Source organism: Hypanus sabinus, chromosome 9 (genome assembly GCF_030144855.1).
Source record: "Hypanus sabinus isolate sHypSab1 chromosome 9, sHypSab1.hap1, whole genome shotgun sequence".
Taxonomy (NCBI): Eukaryota; Metazoa; Chordata; class Chondrichthyes; order Myliobatiformes; family Dasyatidae; genus Hypanus; species Hypanus sabinus.
Window position 1 is genome coordinate 124,155,173 of NC_082714.1, and position 18,831 is coordinate 124,174,003.

At 45.4% G+C, this 18,831-nt stretch overlaps 1 protein-coding gene across 1 annotated transcript in view; it reads left to right on the forward strand.

Annotated features, from left to right (window-relative positions):
* The window catches only part of LOC132399777 (ubiquitin-conjugating enzyme E2 variant 1-like), a 113,628-nt gene that overhangs the window by 12,463 nt on the left and 82,334 nt on the right, over window positions 1-18,831 (forward strand). Inside the window, exons 2-3 of the mRNA XM_059980510.1 lie at window positions 8,473-8,592; window positions 14,122-14,213. Coding sequence (XP_059836493.1) covers window positions 8,473-8,592; window positions 14,122-14,213 — 212 coding nt within the window. The remainder of the gene's footprint in view (window positions 1-8,472; window positions 8,593-14,121; window positions 14,214-18,831) is intronic.

Here is an 18,831-nt window from a genome sequence, read left to right on the forward strand (position 1 = left end):
TTTGTAAGGATAAATAGCCTAAAATTCCTCCAAGCGGATGTGCAGGATAGATCAACAGTTACCAGAAACATTTGTTTGAAGTTATTGCTGTACAAGGGGATCGCACCAGTTACCGAAAGCCAAGGTTCACGTATTTTTTCCAGCACATGTAATACTGGATTATTTTTCTCAATAAATAAATGAACAAGTATGATGTTTTTTTTGTGTTATCTAATTGGGTTCTTAATCTAGTTTTAGCACTTGCGTGAAGATCTGATCACATTTTAGGCCATATGTATGTGAAAATAGAAAATTCTGCAGAGTTCACAAACTTTCTAGCACTACTGTACATGGGTGTTTGATGATTGTTGTTATCGCAGTCAGCCAGAAGGTTTGCTTCTGTTATATCTCTGACAAAAAGCGAAGTTCTTTTAACCATCACTTGCATATTGGCAGATATTTGTAAGAACTAGCTTTTGGGCTAGTTTTTCATATTTTATTACATCAACTGTTTCCTTTTTGATGTGGAGATCATAGGTAAACATTTTTCCATAAGACTTGTACAATGTTCAGTACAAGGTTTGCACCTGTTACACTGGCACAAGATAGGTTAATGGAATTATTAATTCTCGTTGAGATCCTATATTGCAATCAAGAAAGTATTATCTAACATGGCTTCTTTATCCCTCCTACCTATGGGTATCACTTCACTATTTGGGTTGAAATTGATATGCTATTTAAATCCCTAACACTTCCTTGTATGTCTGCTTCAGTGTTACCTATAACTGGTGCTTGAAATTTTTTGATTTTAGCTGATTATGATTGAACACCATGATGATGATTCAGGTTTGTCTTTAAAAGTAACTTTTTCAGTGCTACAAGTGCTATCAAGATTTTATTTTCAACTACCATTTTGTGGCTTTCAATACTGACAGTCTGTGTGTGGAAACCTAATACTAATTCAGTGACGTGCCTAGATTGACTTGATGAAAGAGAAGCTTTGTATAGAAAAACGGCAGGTGGCAATGAACACCCTTAAATGCAAACTACGATGTCATTATAGGTTTAGTTGTAATTTGTTTAAGAAATTAATTGGGTAAAATGATAATTTTCCTACAAATACCAAATTAAATAACAGATAAAGTATCTTCAAACTAAATGAACTAATGTTCCAGCTCCAATAATGCCTTCAAATTTTAGTGCCTGAAAATTTTAATGTTTTATTGTAAAATTCAAGTTACTTGGTTATGGCATTTTTGTTGGAAATATGATCTGGATGATAATGTGGTAAATCGGATCAGCAAATTTGCTGATGATACAAAGATTGGAGGTGTAGTGGACAGTGAGGAAGGTTTTCAAAGCTTGCAGAGGGATCTGGACCAGTTAGAAAAATGGGCTGAAAAATGGCAGATTGTAGCGCCTCATTTCCTAGCGTATCCGAACCGACTCACAATTAGATAGCCTACGGGGGTTTGCGAGCACAGAGCTTTGGAGCCTCTTCGCCATGGGGGGCCGGTTGACAGAGGCTTAAAAGTGAGGCTGAAGTTTTCGAATAAAGTTTTTCCTTCGACTGCAGTTACCGACTCCGTGTCGTAATTTTAGCGCTGCTTGTAGCATACCGCTACAATTGGTGACCCCGACGGTCCAAACGATTTTTGGACCAGAAATGACCGACGCCGCCTCTGTTCATGCGGTTTCGTTGAAACTGCCGGGTTTCTGGACACAGCGCCCGGACCTATGGTTCCAGCAAGCCGAAGCCCAATTCCACGTTCGCCGGATCACCTCAGAAGACACCCGCTACTACTACGTGGTGGGCTCCCTCGACCAGGACACAGCTGCCCAGGTCGCGGAGTTCGTACAGTCGCCCCCGGCAGACGGCAAGTACACGGAATTCAAAGCCCTGCTCCTCAGGACTTTCGGACTCTCACGGCGCGAGCGGGCTGCCCGTTTACTGCACCTGGATGGCTTGGGCGACAGACCTCCATCGGCTTTAATGAACGAGATGTTGTCTCTGGCCGAGGGACACACAGGCCTCATGTTTGAGCAGGCATTCCTGGAGCAGCTGCCCGAGGACATACGCCTGCTGCTGTCCGACGCGGATTTCAGTGACCCCCGGAAGGTGGCAGCCCGGGCGGACTTGCTGTGGAACGCCACAAAGGTGAGCGGGGCGTCCATCGCACAGATCTCCCAGTCACGCTCCCAGCAGCAAACCAGTCCAGGCCCGGCCGCAGAGCCCACTAACCCCCGGCCCAATGACCACTGGTGCTTCTACCACCAGCGGTGGGGCGCAGAAGCCCGCCGTTGCCGCCCGCCCTGCAAGTTCCCGGGAAACGCCAGGGCCAGCCGCCGCTGATGGCTACGGCGGCTGGCCATCGGGATAGCCTCCTGTATGTGTGGGATAGAAGGTCGGGACGCCGGTTTTTGGTCGATACTGGGGCTGAGATCAGCGTTTTACCTCCGACGAGTTACGACACCCGCAGCAGGGCACCGGGTCCCCCCCTGAGGGCCGCGAATGGCAGCACAGTAAGGACCTATGGCACCCGTCAGGTGCAGCTACTGTTCGGCCCCAGCCAGTTCACGTGGGACTTCACACTGGCCGCCGTAGCCCAACCGCTTCTGGGTGCGGATTTTTTGCGAGCTCACAGCCTGCTGGTTGACCTGCCCAGGAAGAGACTGGTACACGCCGAGACCTTTCAGACGTTCTCCCTGGGCGCGGCCCAGTTGCCAGCCCCTCACCTCGGCTCCATCACGCTGTCCGACAACGACTTCACCAGGGTCCTGGCGGAGTTCCCATCGGTTCTGGCACCGCAGTTCACAGCAGCCATGCCCAGGCACGGCGTACAGCACCACATCCCGACACAGGGACCACCCCTCCATGCCCGTGCTCGGCGGCTTCCCCCGGACAAGCTCCGACTGGCGAAGGAGGAGTTCCAGAGAATGGAGGAATTGGGGATCATCCGGCGGTCCGACAGCCCCTGGGCTTCCCCCCTGCACATGGTGCCCAAAGCGACGGGGGGCTGGAGACCGTGCGGCGACTACCGCAGGCTGAACGAGGCTACCACACCGGACCGCTACCCTGTGCCGCACATTCAGGACTTTGCGGCAAACCTGCACGGCGCCCGGATCTTCTCCAAGGTCGACCTTGTCCGAGGGTACCATCAAATCCCGATGCATCCTGACGACGTCCCCAAAACGGCTCTCATCACCCCGTTTGGCCTCTTCGAGTTCCTCCGCATGCCGTTCGGCCTGAAGAATGCCGCACAGACGTTCCAGCGGTTAATGGACGCGGTGGGACGGGACCTGGACTTCGCGTTCATCTATTTGGATGACATCCTCATAGCCAGCGGCAGTCGTCAGGAGCATCTGTCCCACCTCCGTCAACTCTGCGCCCGACTGAGTGAGTACGGTCTTACAATCAACCCTGCCAAATGCCAGTTCGGACTTGATTCCATTGACTTCCTGGGCCACAGGATTACTAAAGACGGGGCAGCCCCTCTGCCCGCTAAGGTAGATGCGGTCCGCCACTTCCCCCGACCCACCACGATCAAAGGCCTTCAGGAATTCGTAGGTATGGTCAATTTCTACCGCCGCTTCCTCCCTTCAGCTGCCCGGATCATGCGCCCCCTGTTCGCCCTGATGTCGGGTCCGAGCAAGGACATTACCTGGGACGAGGAGTCCGCCGCCGCTTTCGTTCAAACGAAGGAAGCTTTGGCTGACGCCGCAATGCTAGTACATCCCAGAATGGACACCCCTACCGCCCTCACAGTGGACGCATCAAACACGGCAGTCGGTGGGGTGCTGGAGCAGCTCATCGCAGGTCGCTGGCAACCCCTGGCGTTTTTCAGCAAACACCTGCGGCCACCCGAGCTCAAGTACAGTGCTTTTGACCAGGAACTGTTGGCGCTCTACCTGGCAATCCGGCATTTCAGGTACTTCCTAGAAGGTCGGCCCTTCACCGCGTTCACGGACCACAAACCGCTTACCTTTGCGTTTACGAAAGCATCCGACCCCTGGTCATCCCGCCAGCAACGCCACCTGTCCTACATCTCTGAATACACAACGGATGTCCGGCACGTCTCGGGTAAGGACAATGTCGTGGCGGATGCGCTCTCTCGCCCTACCGTTCATGCCCTTTCCCAAGGGGTAGACTTTGAGGCACTGGCAGAGGCACAGCAGGTAGATGAGGAGATTCCGAGTTACAGGACTGCAGTCTCTGGTTTGCAGCTCCAGGACCTCCCCGTGGGCCCAGGTGAGAGGACCCTACTCTGTGACGTCGCCACCGACCAGCCCCGTCCAGTCGTCCCCGCAGCCTGGCGGCGACGTGTTTTCGACTCCATTCATAACTTGGCGCATCCCTCCATCCGGACAACTGTCCGGCTGGTTTCCAGCAGGTTCGTTTGGCACGGTCTCCGCAAACAGGTCAGTGAATGGGCCAGAACGTGCATGCACTGCCAGACGGCCAAGGTTCAGCGGCACACCAAAGCCCCACCGCAGCAGTTCCATCCCGCCCACCGGCGTTTCGACCACATTCATGTGGATATCGTGGGCCCCCTGCCAGTGTCGCGCGGAGCGCGTTACCTCCTGACTATCGTGGACCGGTTCACAAGATGGCCAGAGGCGGTCCCGCTCACCGACACCACCTCCGAATCTTGCGCCCGAGCCCTGCTCGCCACCTGGATATCCCGCTTTGGTGTACCAGCCCACATTACCTCCGACAGAGGCGCCCAGTTCACCTCCAGCCTGTGGTCAGCTATGGCCAGCCTTTTGGGGACTCAGCTGCACCACACCACTGCCTACCACCCACAGTCGAACGGGCTAGTGGAGCGTTTCCACCGTCACCTGAAGTCGGCCCTCATGGCCCGCCTGCGAGGAGCCAACTGGGCGGACGAGCTTCCCTGGGTCCTTCTCGGCATCCGCACAGCGCCCAAGGACGACCTGCACGCCTCGTTGGCCGAGTTGGTATACGGCGCGCCCCTGGCCGTCCCCGGGGAGTTCCTACCAGCCCCGAGGGGGCAAGAGGAAGAACCCGCTGCAGTCCTGGGCAGACTTCGCGAGAAGCTCGGTAACCTGGCCCCCATACCCACTTCACAGCATGGGCGGCACCCGACCTGCGTACCCAAAGACCTACGGAACTGTAAGTTTGTGTTTGTACGAAGGGGCGGGCATCGGCCACCGCTGCAGCGGCCATACGAGGGGCCGTTTACGGTGCTCCGGAACAACGGGTCCACGTTCGTGCTGGACGTTGGGGGGAAGGAGGAGGTTTTCACGGTGGACCGCCTCAAGCCGGCCCATGTGGACCTGGCGCAACCGGCCGAGTTTCCGGCGCCTCGGCGCAGAGGCCGACCTCCCAAGCAGGTTCTGGCCCAGGCTGTGGACATTGGGGGGTGTATCGCCGGTTCTGGGGGGGGGGTTATGTAGCGCCTCATTTCCTAGCGTATCTGAACCGACTCACAATTAGATAGCCTACGGGGGTTTGCGAGCACAGAGCTTTGGAGCCTCTTCGCCATGGGGGGCCGGTTGACAGAGGCTTAAAAGTGAGGCTGAAGTTTTCGAATAAAGTTTTTCCTTCGACTGCAGTTACCGACTCCGTGTCGTAATTTTAGCGCTGCTTGTAGCATACCGCTACAAGATGGAGTTTAATACAGACAAGTGTGAGGTATTGCACTTTGGAAGGGCAAACCAAGGTTGAACATACAAGGTAAATGGTAGGGCACTGAGGAGTGCAGTAGATATCGTGGTTTTTCGTGCCTCACAAATGACCAGGAGACGCAGAAGATTGTTCAAGATGGGTTAAACTTTAATTTGCAAATCAAAGCTGAGACGGTCGGTGAGCTAGTCGGTGATTGCCCACCGATCCTCCGACACGACATTTTTTATAGCAAATCCTGGTCTAGTTTCACACGTACATGACTTAATCATGTTCCAATCCACATCTCCCATCCCTCTCTCACCAACACACCATTGTCTTCTACATTCTTAAGATTTCATTCTCCTACTAAATTGGGTACATGCATAGCAAATAGCAAGTTCAAACTACATAATCTACATCAAGGCTGACTACATAGTTTTGGTTACACAGCAAACAAGTTCAAAGCAAAACATCTCTTTGCTACCTCTCATTACCACACCATTGTCTTCTACATTCAATTGGATACATGCATAGCAAACTTCAAAGCTGACTACATCTCTTAGCTACCTCTCATTAACATATATTAACACACCATTGTCTTCTACATTCCTAGCATTTCATCTTGGGTACAAGCATAGCAAACTGACTACATAGTTTTGGTTACACAGCAAATAATACAAGTTTTATACTCCATAATATTTTTATACACCAATATATCCCTCTATAATATTTTTATACTCTAATATAGAACAGAGGAATCTAGGAATACAGATACAGAATTCCCTAAAACTGGCGTCACAGGTAGATAGGGTAGTAAAGAGAGCTTTCGGTGCATTGGTCTATATAAATCAAAGTATTGAGTATAAGAGTTGGAATGTTATGGTGAGGTTGTATAAGGCATTGGTAAAGTCAAATTTGGAGTATTGTGTACAGTTTTGGTCACCGAATTACAGGAAGGATATTAATAAAGTTGAAAGAGTGCAGAGAAGGTTTACAAGGATGTTTCCAGGACTTGAGAAACTGAGTTACAGATGAAGGTTGAAGAGGTTAGGACTTTATTCCCTGGAGCTTAGAAGAATGAGGGGAGACCTGATAGAGGTGTAAAAAAAAATTATGATGGGTATAGATAGCGTGAATGCAAGCAGGCCCTTTTCCCACTGAGGCTAGGGGAGAAAAAAAAACAGAGGACATGGTTTAAGGGTGAAGGGGAAAAGTTTAAAGGGAACATTAGAGGGGCTTCTTCACACAGAGTGGTGGGAGTGTGGAATGAGTTGCCAGATGAAGTGATAAATGCAGGCTCACTTTTAACATTTAAGAAAAACTTGGACAGGTACATGGATGAGAGATGTATGGAGGGATATGGGCCAGGTGCAGGTCAGTGGAACTAGGCAGAAAAACGGTTCAGCACAGCCAAGAAGGGCCAAAAGGCCTGTTTCTGTGCTGTAATGTTCTATGGTTCTAGAGTTGAACATGTATGCAGATGTCCAATGATTTCTATTTACATTTGCAAACATGACGAAATCTACAGACACTGGAAATTCAAACAACACACACAAAATGCTGGTGGAACACAGCAGGCCAGGCAGCATCTATAAGGAGAAGCACTGTCAATGTTTCAGGCCGAGACCCTTCGTCAGGACTAACTGAAAGGAAAGATTGTAAGAGATTTGAAAGTAGTGGGGGGAGGGGGAAATGCGAAATGATAGAAGACCGGAGGGGGTGGGATGAAGCTAAGAGCTGGAAAGGTGATTGGCGAAAGTGATACAGAGCTGGAGAAAGAATCATGGGACGGGAAGCCTCGGGAGAAAGAAAGGGGGAGACTGTTTCGCTGAATACCTAAGCTCGGTCCGCCAGAGAAAGCAGGATCTCCCAGTGGCCACACATTTTAATTCCACATCCCATTCACATTCTGGTATGTCTATCCATGGCCTCCTCAACTGTCAAAATGAATCCAAACTCAGGTTGGAGGAACAACACCTTGTATGCCGGCTGGGTAGCCTCCAACCTGATGGCATGAACATTGACTTCTCTAACTTCTGTTAATGCCCCTCCTCCCCTTCTTACCCCATCCCTGACATATTTAGTTGTTTGTTTTTTTTCTCTGCCCATCACTGCCTGTTCTCCATCTTCCTCTGGTGCTCCCCCCCCCCCTTCTCCCGAGGCCTCCCGTCCCATGATCCTTCCCCTTCTCCAGCTCTGTATCACTTTCGCCAATCACCTTTCCAGCTCTTGGCTTCATCCCACCCCCTCCGGTGTTCTATCATTTTGCATTCCCCCCCTCCCCCCACTACTTTCAAATCTCTTGGTATCTTTCCTTTCAGTTAGTCCTGACGAAGGGTCTCGGCCCAAAACGTCGACAGTGCTTCTCCTTGTAGATGCTGCCTGGCCTGCTGTGTTCCACCAGCATTTTGTGCTCGTTATTAGGAGACCAGTTAGATGGATTGGTAATAACAAATACAAAAGCCTGAAGACCAGCTCTCAACAGTTCAGAAACGGCTTCTTCCCCTCCATCAGCTTTACTGAATGGTCTATGACACTACTTTATTATTCCTTTTATTTTGCACTATTGTTCTCTAATTTATAGTAACTTTGTCTTTGCACTGTACTGCTCCCACAAAACAACAAATCTCACATTAGAATCAATTTTAATATCACTGTCTTAATTTATTGCCTACTTTCTTTCTGAGGCAGTAGACAAGTATTCAAACTGCAACTTGGGAGAGCTAATGGTAGGTGATAAATGTTAAATTTTAAAAGGTGGGTGCAGTTGTAATTTCTGTGTTACAGAGAAGCATGTTCTTAAGATGTGACTATTGATGAAAGATTTCTAGTAACTAATACTTCACTAATTTTCTCTTCCACAGTGAAACGGTTTCAGGAATGGTTGTGTGTTATTTTGAACATCGTTCTCATGAACTGCAACTTGTATCATCTGATCATAAACTTCACTTGGGATCATATTCATCTGATTCTTATTGGAATTAGTAAGTAAATTTTTATTGGATATAAATTTATTATGTAACTATGTAACCATTGAATTATGGTTCATGAAAATGCATCTAATTATTTCCCATATGTTGCCTATGAAGGTTATCACCAAGACAGCTACAGTGGATTCTGGTTAATTGGGCCAAATTGGACCAATACATCTTGGCCCTATTAAGTTACTGTCCTAATTAGCTAAAGTTTCATGGAAATTGTTAAATATATTTTTAAAAAGCAGCTGCCCCAATTAACTGGAAACCACTGTATTTGTTCTTATTATATTGGCTACCTTCCACCTCAAGTGCTATCATTGCACATTGATACTTAACTGACTTGCCTTAGTTCTGTGAAAAACCAGTAATATGAGTCTTGTACATCTTTTACACAATTGTATACAACTCGAACCTGCACTTTCATTACTGGTTACTTCAGTAAGTAGTAATTTTGTGAAATGAAGTTGATGTTTGAGGAATTGGATTAATTTGCCTGTCCTTTGGATTTGTTTGTCAACGTGGAACAGGCCCTTAGGCACATGATGTTTGTTCAAATAATTAAACTAATAGTTAAATCCCTCAGTAAACTAATCCCTTCTGCCTACACAAAGTCCATATCCTGTCATTCTCTGCATATACATGTGCCTCTTAAATGCCTCCATTTGCCTCCACTACCATCCCTCAAGCACATTCTAAGTACCTACCACTCTAGAAAATATAAACGTGCCCCATACATCTCGTTGAACTCGGAATCAGGTTTAATATCACTGACATATTGTGAAATTGGTTCTGCAGTAGCAGAACATTGCAATGCATAATAAAAACTATAAATTACAGTAATTATATATTAAGAAAGAAAATCTGGCAGAATGGAAGAATCTGTTCCTGAAATGTTGAGTGTGTATCTTCATGCTTCTGTATCACCACCTTGATGGGAGCAGTGAGAAGAGGCTGTGTTCCTGGGCAATGGATGCTGCCTTTTTGAGGCACCACCTTTTGAAGGTGTCTGAATGCTGGGGAGGCTAGTGCCATGATGGAGCTGGGAGAGTTTACAACCTTCTGCAGCTTTTTCCAATCCTGTGCAGTGGCCCCAGCATGCAATGACAGTGATACAAACTTAGAATGCTCTCTGCGGTACATCTGTAGAAATTTGCGAGTATCTTTGATGACATACCAATTCTCCTCAACCTCCTAATGAAATATAGCAACTATTGTGCCTTCTTTGTAATCATATCAATATGTTGGGCCCAGGTTAGATCTTCAGAGATTTTGACACCCAGGAACTTGAAACTGCTCTCCCTTTGCACTTCTGATCCCGCGATGAGGACTGTATGAATTCCCTCAACTTCCCTTTTCCAAAGTCCTTGGTTTTACTGATGTTGAGTGCAAGGTTGCTGCAGTGTCAACCAGCTGAACTATGTTGTTCATTGCACCACCTCATCTGAAATTCTGCGAACAATAGTTTTCTTCAGCATATTTACAGCTGGCATTTGAGCTGTGCCTAGCAACGGAATTGTGGGTGTAAAGAGAATAGAGCATTGGGTTAGAGCATCCTTGAGGTGTGCCAGTGTTGATTGTCAGCAAAGAGACGCTTTTTCCTGACCTGCACAGACTGGGGTCTCCTGTTGATGAAGTCAGGGATCAGGTTGCAGAGGGAGTTAAAGGCCCAGGTTTGGAGACTGTTGATTAGAACTGAGGGTATGATTGTGTTGAATGCTGAGCTGTAATCAATAAACAGCAGTCTGACACAGGTATTGCTATTGTCCAGATTATTCAAGGCCAAGTGAAGAGCCAGTGAAATTGCATCCATTGTGGCAATAAGCAAATTGCAGTGTGTCCAGATCCTTGCTTAGGCTGGAATTGGTTTTAGACATGGCCGCTCAACACAGTAGATGTGAGTGCACTAGTATGAACTTGCTGTTGTGTTTCTATAAAGGTAAATGGCTACAAATTTCAACAATACAATATTGGCAAATGTGCTTTTTTTTAATCTAGCTGGGCTGGAAAGTGTTGCTTAAAAGTGCTGTTTGAGTGAAATATGATATACAAGCTGGAATCCATGGCCTGTGTGGTTTGGTTTATAAATCCTATTTCAGGAGCTAGTTTCCTTTCTTTCAAAAAAAAATGGGAACTGACATAGATAAAAACTTATTAGCTTATAGAAATGACAAAATTGACAAAGTTAGGTAATGATACAGGTTAAGAGAGGCAAATTAAGTTTTACTGCATTTGGATCCACTCCTGAGAAGTGAATGTAGAAATCTAATCTGAGATTTCAGTGCAGTGCTTCTTGTTTTGGGCTAGGTGAAGGATTAAATGAGAATTTTAAACTGAGCAATGCTGGAGACTTGGTAAAGGTTATTTATTGTAAGTTGGTGAAGACAGGATAGGATTTTACTAAAGACAGTATTGAGGCTGTGGGCACTAGGATGTAGGCAAGAGTCCATTCTCAACTGAAGAGTGACAGGGGTTCCCAACCTGGGGTCCACGGACTCCTCAGTTAATGGCAGGAGTCCATAGCATACGGGTTGGTAACCCCTGATATAGATGCTGCAGGATGAAAGGGTGGACTACACTTAGTGTCTGGAAGTAATGAAAGCATGGATGAGTGTTTTAAATTGGAGATTAGAGTCTAAATTGGGCTATAAATTGCAAATTATTTATGAATAATGTTCGTACTAGCAAAGAAATAACTTTGAGCCAGATCTTAACCGTCTCTAGCCAAGGTGACTAGTGTAATTGAAGACCTATAGATTAGAAATATTAATTACAATTTGGACTTGCATGGATGCAATTTAATAAAGGCCTTGCATAAAGACTAATCTACTAAATTATTTAAAATTTTACAAAAGATCAGTGAAGTTGATTCAAATAATCACAGTAATGCCCAAAACTATACATGCAAAATTTCTCTTCCAAAACAATAGGTGGGAAATCTTTCTCAACATAAGCTTACTCACCAGATAAGTTGACCAAGTATGCCCACAACATCCCCACCAATCTATCAATCATTAATAATGCTGAGAGGTAATCAGAGATTACCTGTTCTCTCAAAGTAACAGCTTTTTTCCCCTCCCCTCGTTAATAAACATGGATCTTTACTACAAAGGTGTTTATTTAATTTGTTGCCGATGAAGGTTTGGTTTCTGTGCAGCAAAAAGGTGGAAAAACGTTTCATAATCTTCAAGTGCAGATACATCTTTTAAAACATTTCACAGTCTTGAGTGGATCAGTGGAAAGGAGTCTACTAAGTAAGACTAAAATTGAGGAAAATAATAAATAAGAAAACCTGCAGATGCTGGAAATCCAAGCAACACACAAAATGCTGGAGGAACTCAGGATACTGCCTGGCCTGCTGAGTTCCTCCAGCATTTTGTATGTATTGTGGAAGATAAAACTCTTGAGCATCTGGCAGTGATAGCCTTTTGAATGACTTGTAAACTTCAGCTTGTCAAAGCAAGTGTAGTTAAGCTTTTGATTTACTGCATCCTTGTTGAAAGATGATTGTGACTTTTCAAACCATTCACAGTAGCTGTATCACCTTTGTGGAAAGGTTTACTGTACCTTTTCAATTTACTTTTTTGGCCCATTGTAAGCCTCTTCAGGAACCTGAGTCCATTAACTGGGGATTACAGTGCACATGAATATTTCGCCACTTTTTTTTTACCCTCAATCATCCTTACACTATGCCTCTTTCAAGGGTTAAGAATTTCAAAGGTTTCAAAGATACATTTGTCTGAGAAATGTATATAATATACATCTTGAAATTCTTTTTCTTCTCAACCATCCATGATAACAGAGGAGTGCACCAAAGAATGAATGACAGTTAAATGTTGGAACCCAAAATCCCCTCAGATCCCCCTCCTACCAGCAAAAAAAAGCATCGGTGCCACTCCTACTGAGCACTCAAATGTGCAACAAAGCATCAGTAAAAAGACAGACTTGCAGTACCTGAAAGTCTACTCGTTCACCCAGTAATTCGACATAACACAGGCGCCCTCATCCTGTCGGAAAAAGAGGTGTCTCTGTTTCACAGTGAGAGGATGGATGTAACAAACAACTTGCTGATTTAAAATGTTAAAAGTCCCTTGCATCACTTTTTCCGAGTTCTGTGCCCAAAGAACTTGGGTCTCTGGGCACACAGCCAGAGATCTTCCATCTCCAACGACACACACTGATTTCCTGCAGAGGCACCGACCTCAAGTCCGTCCACCTCTAGAGCCACGGAATCCCAAAACTCTGATGGTGAGCTAATCTTCTTGGCCACGTCCTTTGTACTTCAAATAATGGCCAGTCATGAGACCCTGAAAGTGGGCACCATTCCCACAAAGAACTGAAGTTGGTGTGTAGCTCCAGGTCAGGGTCTTTAAAAGAACCCTGAAAGGGAAAAATAAAGATATTCAGGTTATAATTCAGAATATATTTTTAAATTAAGTGCTTTATAAGTATGAGTTGTTCAATACGATGGGAGTTGCAGTAATCAGAATCAGGTTTATTATCACTGGCATGTATTGTGAAATTTGTTAATTTAGCAGCAGCATTTCAATGCTATACATACTTTAGAAGAAAAAATAAAAATAATAAGTAAATCAATTACAGTATACATATAATGAATAGATTAAAATCATGCAAAAACTGAAATAATATATTTTTTTAAATGAGGCGGTGTTCACAGGAACACCGTCCATTTAGGAATTGGATGGCAGAGGGGAAGAAGCTGTTCCTGAATCACTGAGTGTGTGCCTTCAGGCTTCTGTACCTCCTACCTGATGGTAACAGTGAGAAAAGGGCATGCCCTGGGTGCTGAGAGTCCTTAATAATGGACACTGTCTTTCTGAGACACTGCTTCTTGATGTCCTGAGGACTTTGTAGGCTAGTACCCAAGATGGGGCAGACTAAATTTACAACCCTCTACTTCATTTGGTCCTCCCCCACCCCCCCATACCAGATAATGATGCAGCCTGTCAGAATGCATAGGTATTTGAATGTTTTTGTTGACATACCAAATCTCTTCAAACTCCTAATGAATATAGACGCTGTCTTGCCTTCTGTGTAGCTGCAACGATATGTTGGGACCAGGTTAGATCCTCAGAGATCTTGACACCCAAGGACTTGAAACTGCTCACTCTCTCCACTTCTGATTTTCCCCCTTGAGGATTGGTATGTGTTCTGTCATCTTGCCCTTCTTGAAGTCCACGATCGGCTCTTTCGTCTTCCTGATGTTGTGTGCAAAATTACTTAAAATCAGTGAATACATATGGGAGTACACAAAATGTTGGAGGAACTCCATAGGTCAGGCAGCATCAAGGGAGGAGAATAAGCAGCTAATGTTTTGGGTTTTCATCATAACATCAGCCTGACCTGAGTTCCTCCAGCATTTTGTGTGTTCCAGTACCTGCAGAATCTCTTGTTTGTGAATTGCTATGGGGATGTTATTTAAAGGACATACTTAAGATTTATTTGCCCAGTGGTGTAAGTATGTCATGTGTAAGTTAATGAGATTTCTTCTAACTGCAATTATTTTTTTTAAACTAGTTGCAGGGATGGTTACTGCTGACTTTGCTTCAGGATTGGTCCACTGGGGAGCAGACACCTGGGGTTCTGTTGATCTTCCTATACTTGGCAAGGTATCTAATAGGACTGAAATTATGAACCTTTGTGTCATTCTAGATTGCATCTCATAGGCTTGATTTGTTAATGCATGTGCACCATAAGTTGTGTTTTTCTGTAATTTGTGGACTTGCAAACTGCAAACCAGTGAAATGTAATATATGGAGTATAGACTTAAATTATCTTTAAAGTGTTTATGTGGATATATTGACTTATTGAGAGTTAACATTTTAGCTGGGCCCACATGCACACTAAATACCTGTTGAATGTTCAGTTTTGTAGTTACGTAAAGCTTGTAAGGTACCTGTTGAGTTTGAAGTTCTACTGAATGTGTAGTGTCATAACCTTTGTAATCTAGGGTGGCTTAGATAGAGTACTTATTGACTGAGATGTTTGGTCAAGTGTTTACTGTTTCTGTAAATAAATGTATAATATGATTACTTGTAATCAGAGCCTTCTGTCCCACTTGCTGAATCTGCGAACCTACTGTCCCATAACAGCTGGTGCTGTGAGCAAGGTTCTGTGTTTGGATGGAAAGTGAATTCCTTTAGAAGGAAAAGTAAGAAAGAGTCCTTGTGTGAGTAGAGCTAAGACCAGAGTTGGACCAAGGGTAATGCAGGATTTGGGAGTCTATCCAGCCTACTGATGGTCTTCTGGGCCCCTGTAGACTGGTCAGACAAGTTGGACTCCCGTGTGGTGCAAGTAGGACACCTCACAGTCTCAGTACTTAATCGGGCAGGGTTCCCCAAGAGGAAGGGGAGCTGGAGGAAAGCTTTCTGGCTGCTGGCAGCCATTGTAAGGCACCATGAGATGACTGCACTCAGCAGGAGATAGTCTCAGGAAGGGGGAAGCTGCACAAACTCTTGACCAAAGAGCTCGAAGAGAAGGGTGTGGAGATGGCCCATTGGGCATACTCGAATTACTGAAATTTTATTAGTTGATAGGCTATTTGGCAAATGGATCCTGTTAAGGACTGAGCCTTGATGCTGTGGGGAGTTGATCCGCATCCACATGGTGAAGAAGGTGAAGAGAATAGAGCAGAGTCCTATGAATTCCCCTTGTAAAGATTCCCCTTGCCTTTATGCACCTAAGGTAGTACCGGCCAGACTGGTAACCTCACAGTCCCAGACCAGGTAAGGGTGTCTTTGGCTCTGTGTGTGTGAGATCTGAGTGTGAGTGATTGTGATCTGAGAGGATAGAGATCAGAGAGCTCTCCACTAAGAAATTAGTGGGATTGGGGGACGTACAAAGAAGCTGGGGCAGCCTCTGTCCTTGTGGTTGAGGATATGGAATGGGGGGAAGGGGGTCCAAATATGGATCAATAGCACCCTGAGGATCTGTTTGCTTCCCGTGAGGGTAATACATCATTATAGGATTGGGTAGCAGCGGTGGTTAAAATCCCTCCTTGAGTGGGATTTAAGGCCCTGCAGGAGTGGAGTGGAGCACTGTAGATGAAAGGACCAGAGCCCTTCAGCAGTGGGCTCTCATTACAGGTTTATAAGGTAAAAGTCATGGCTGACCAGAGATCTCTGACTTGACCCTCGCTATGGTAGGGCATTTGGTTAAAGCAGCAGTTCTTCACTTGAAAGGGGTGACGCTGCCGTTAATGGCAGTTGGGTACTGTAAATGCAGCCATTTGGTTCTTGGAAGGGTTAGAGTCCCTGTAGTCGGGTGTGCATATTATATAAGTGATCTTGAGGTATAGGGGTAAATGGGGTTTTCACTCTGACTGTCAAGTGGAGGGAGCACTGCCAGGGGCAGAGGTCAGGAAGCCAATAAGGATGAAGGGTTATTTTCAAAGCCTTCTCACAATAAGAATTCCTCCTGTCCTCTGCAGAATTTCTCCCATTCCACCCAGGATTCCCTATATCCCTCTGGAGGTTCTGCAAAAGGCACTGCCAGAACTTCGAGCGGTGGGTGGAATTAGGTGGAGGATGAATGCGTGGCTGAGGGATTGGAGTAGGGGGCAGGGATTCAAGTTTCTGGGTCATTGGGACCTCTTCTGGGGCAGGCGTGACCTGTACAAGAAGGACGAGTTAGACTTGAATCCTGGGGGGACCAATATCCTAGTGGGGAGGTTTGCTAGGGCTACAGGGCAGACTTTAAACTAGTAAGATGGGGGGCGGGAATCTATTTGAGGAAACTATGGGAGAGGAGGTTAGTTCACCAGTAGAGCAAGTAAGTAGACAGTGTGTGAGGGAGGAGAGGCAGGTGATGGAGAAGGGATGCGCTCAGCCCGAAGATGTAGGGGAGAAGAAAGAAAAGGATAATAAATTTGAATGCATTGTTAGGGATGAAAAGAGAGGAGGAGGTGGAGAGTATCTTAAATGTATCTATTTTAATGCTAGGAGCATTGTAAGAAAGGTGGATGAGCTTAAAGCGTGGATTGCTACCTGGAATTATGATGTTGTAGCTATTAGTGAAACATGGTTGCAGGAAGGGTGTGATTGGCAACTAAATATTCCTGGATTTAGTTGCTTCAGGTGTGATAGAGTAGGAGGGGCCAGAGGAGGAGCTGTTGCATTGTTTGTCCGAGGAAAATCTTATGGCGGTGCTTTGGAAGGATAGATTAGAGAGCTCCTCTAGGGAGGCTATTTGGGTGGAATTGAGGAATGGGAAAGGTGTAGTGACACTGATAGGAGTGTTTTATAGGCCACCTAATGGGGAGCGTGAGTTGGAAGAGCAAATGTGTAAGGAGATAGCAGATATTTGTAGTAAACACAAGGTGGTGATTGTGGGAGATTTTAATTTTCCACACGTAGACTGGGAAGCTCATTCTGTAAAAGGGCTGGATGGTTTAGAGCAGGGGTCGGCAACGTTTACCACTAAAAGAGCCAATATGGACCCATTTCCCACAGAAAAGAAAACACTGGGAGCCACAAAATGAAATAACACTGCATACAACGGGTTTTTTTTGCCTTTATGCTATGTATAAACAAACTATAATGTGTTGCATTTTTGAAATTGATGAACTCCTGCAGAGAAAACGAAATTACATTTCTGCATGCAACAAAAACATTTTGAACTCCGAAAAAAAGACGTTGGGTTGAAGGTTACTACATAGGTAGCCTACCTTGGATCGAAGAATTAAAAGAAAGCGCGCACTGGCGGGTGTCAGGCATTGGCAGTTGTGATGTATATTAATAGCGATAAAAAACACGTTGTAGCGGTGTAGCGCTACACGCAGCGCTAAAATAAAGACTGCAGTCAAAGGTAACTTTATTCGAACTAAACAGCCTTGCTTTAAAGCCTCCCTCAACCCATCCCCGTGGGCGCGGATGCTCCAAAAGACACGTACTCACAAACCCCCATAGGCTATCTCCCTTAGTCGGAACGGTGGCTAATTGTGAGCCGGTTCGGATGTGCCAGGAAACGGTGTCTCCGCAAAGTTTTCATATTGTACAAGATCACCATAATCTTCAAATTTCGAATTACATTTCAAAAGCTAACAAACCACGGGGAGCCGCATCACAGAGATCAAAGAGCCGCATGTGGCTCTGGAGCCGCAGGTTGCCGACCTCTGGTTTAGAGTTTGTGAAATGTGTGCAGGATAGTTTTTTGCAACAATACATAGAAGTACCGACTAGAGATGGGGCAGTGTTGGATCTCCTGTTAGGGAATGCGATAGGTCAGCTGACAGATGTATGTGTTGGGGAGCACTTCGGGTCCAGTGATCACAATAGCATTAGCTTCAATATAATTATGGAGAAGGACAGGACTGGACCTAGAGCTGAGATTTTTGATTGGAGCAAGGCTAACTTTGAGGAGATGCCGAAGGGATTTAGAGAGAGTGGATTGGGTCAAGTTGTTTTATGGGAAGGTTGTAATAGAGAAATGGAGGTCATTTAGGAGTGAAATTATGAGGGTACAGAATCTTTATGTTCCTGTTAGGTTGAAAGGAAAGGTTAAAGGTTTGAAAGCACCATGGTTTTCGAGGGATATTAGAAACTTGGTTCGGAAAAAGAGGGATGTCTACAATAGATATAGGCAGCATGGAGTAAAGGAATTGCTCGAGGAGTATAAAGAATGTAAAAGGAATCTTAAAGAGATTAGAAAAGCTAAAAGAAGATACGAGGTTGGTTTGGCAAATAAGGTGAAAGTAAATCCGAAAGGTTTCTACAGTTATATTAAAAGCAAGAGGATAGTGAGGGATAAAATTGGTCCCTTAGAGAATCAGGGTGGTCAGCTATGTGTGGAGCCGAGGGAGATGGGAGAGATTTTGAATGATTTCTTCTCTTTCGGTATTCACTAAGAAGGATATTAAATTGTGTAAGGTGTGGGAAACAAATAAGGAAGTTATGGAACCTATGACAATTAAAGAGGTGGAAGTACTGGCACTTTTAAGAAATTTAAAAGTGGATAAATCTCCGGGTCCTGACAGGATATTCCCCAGGACCTTGAGGGAAGTTTGTGTAGAGATAGCAGGAGCTCTGACAGAGATCTTTCAGATGTCATTAGAAACGGGGATTGTGCCGGAGGATTGGTGTATTGCTCATGAGGTTCCATTGTTTAAAAAGGGTTCTAGAAGTAAGCCTAGCAATTATAGACCTATCAGTTTGACATCAGTGGTGGGTAAATTAATGGAAAGTATTCTTAGAGATAGTATTTATAATTATCTGGATAGACAGGATCTGA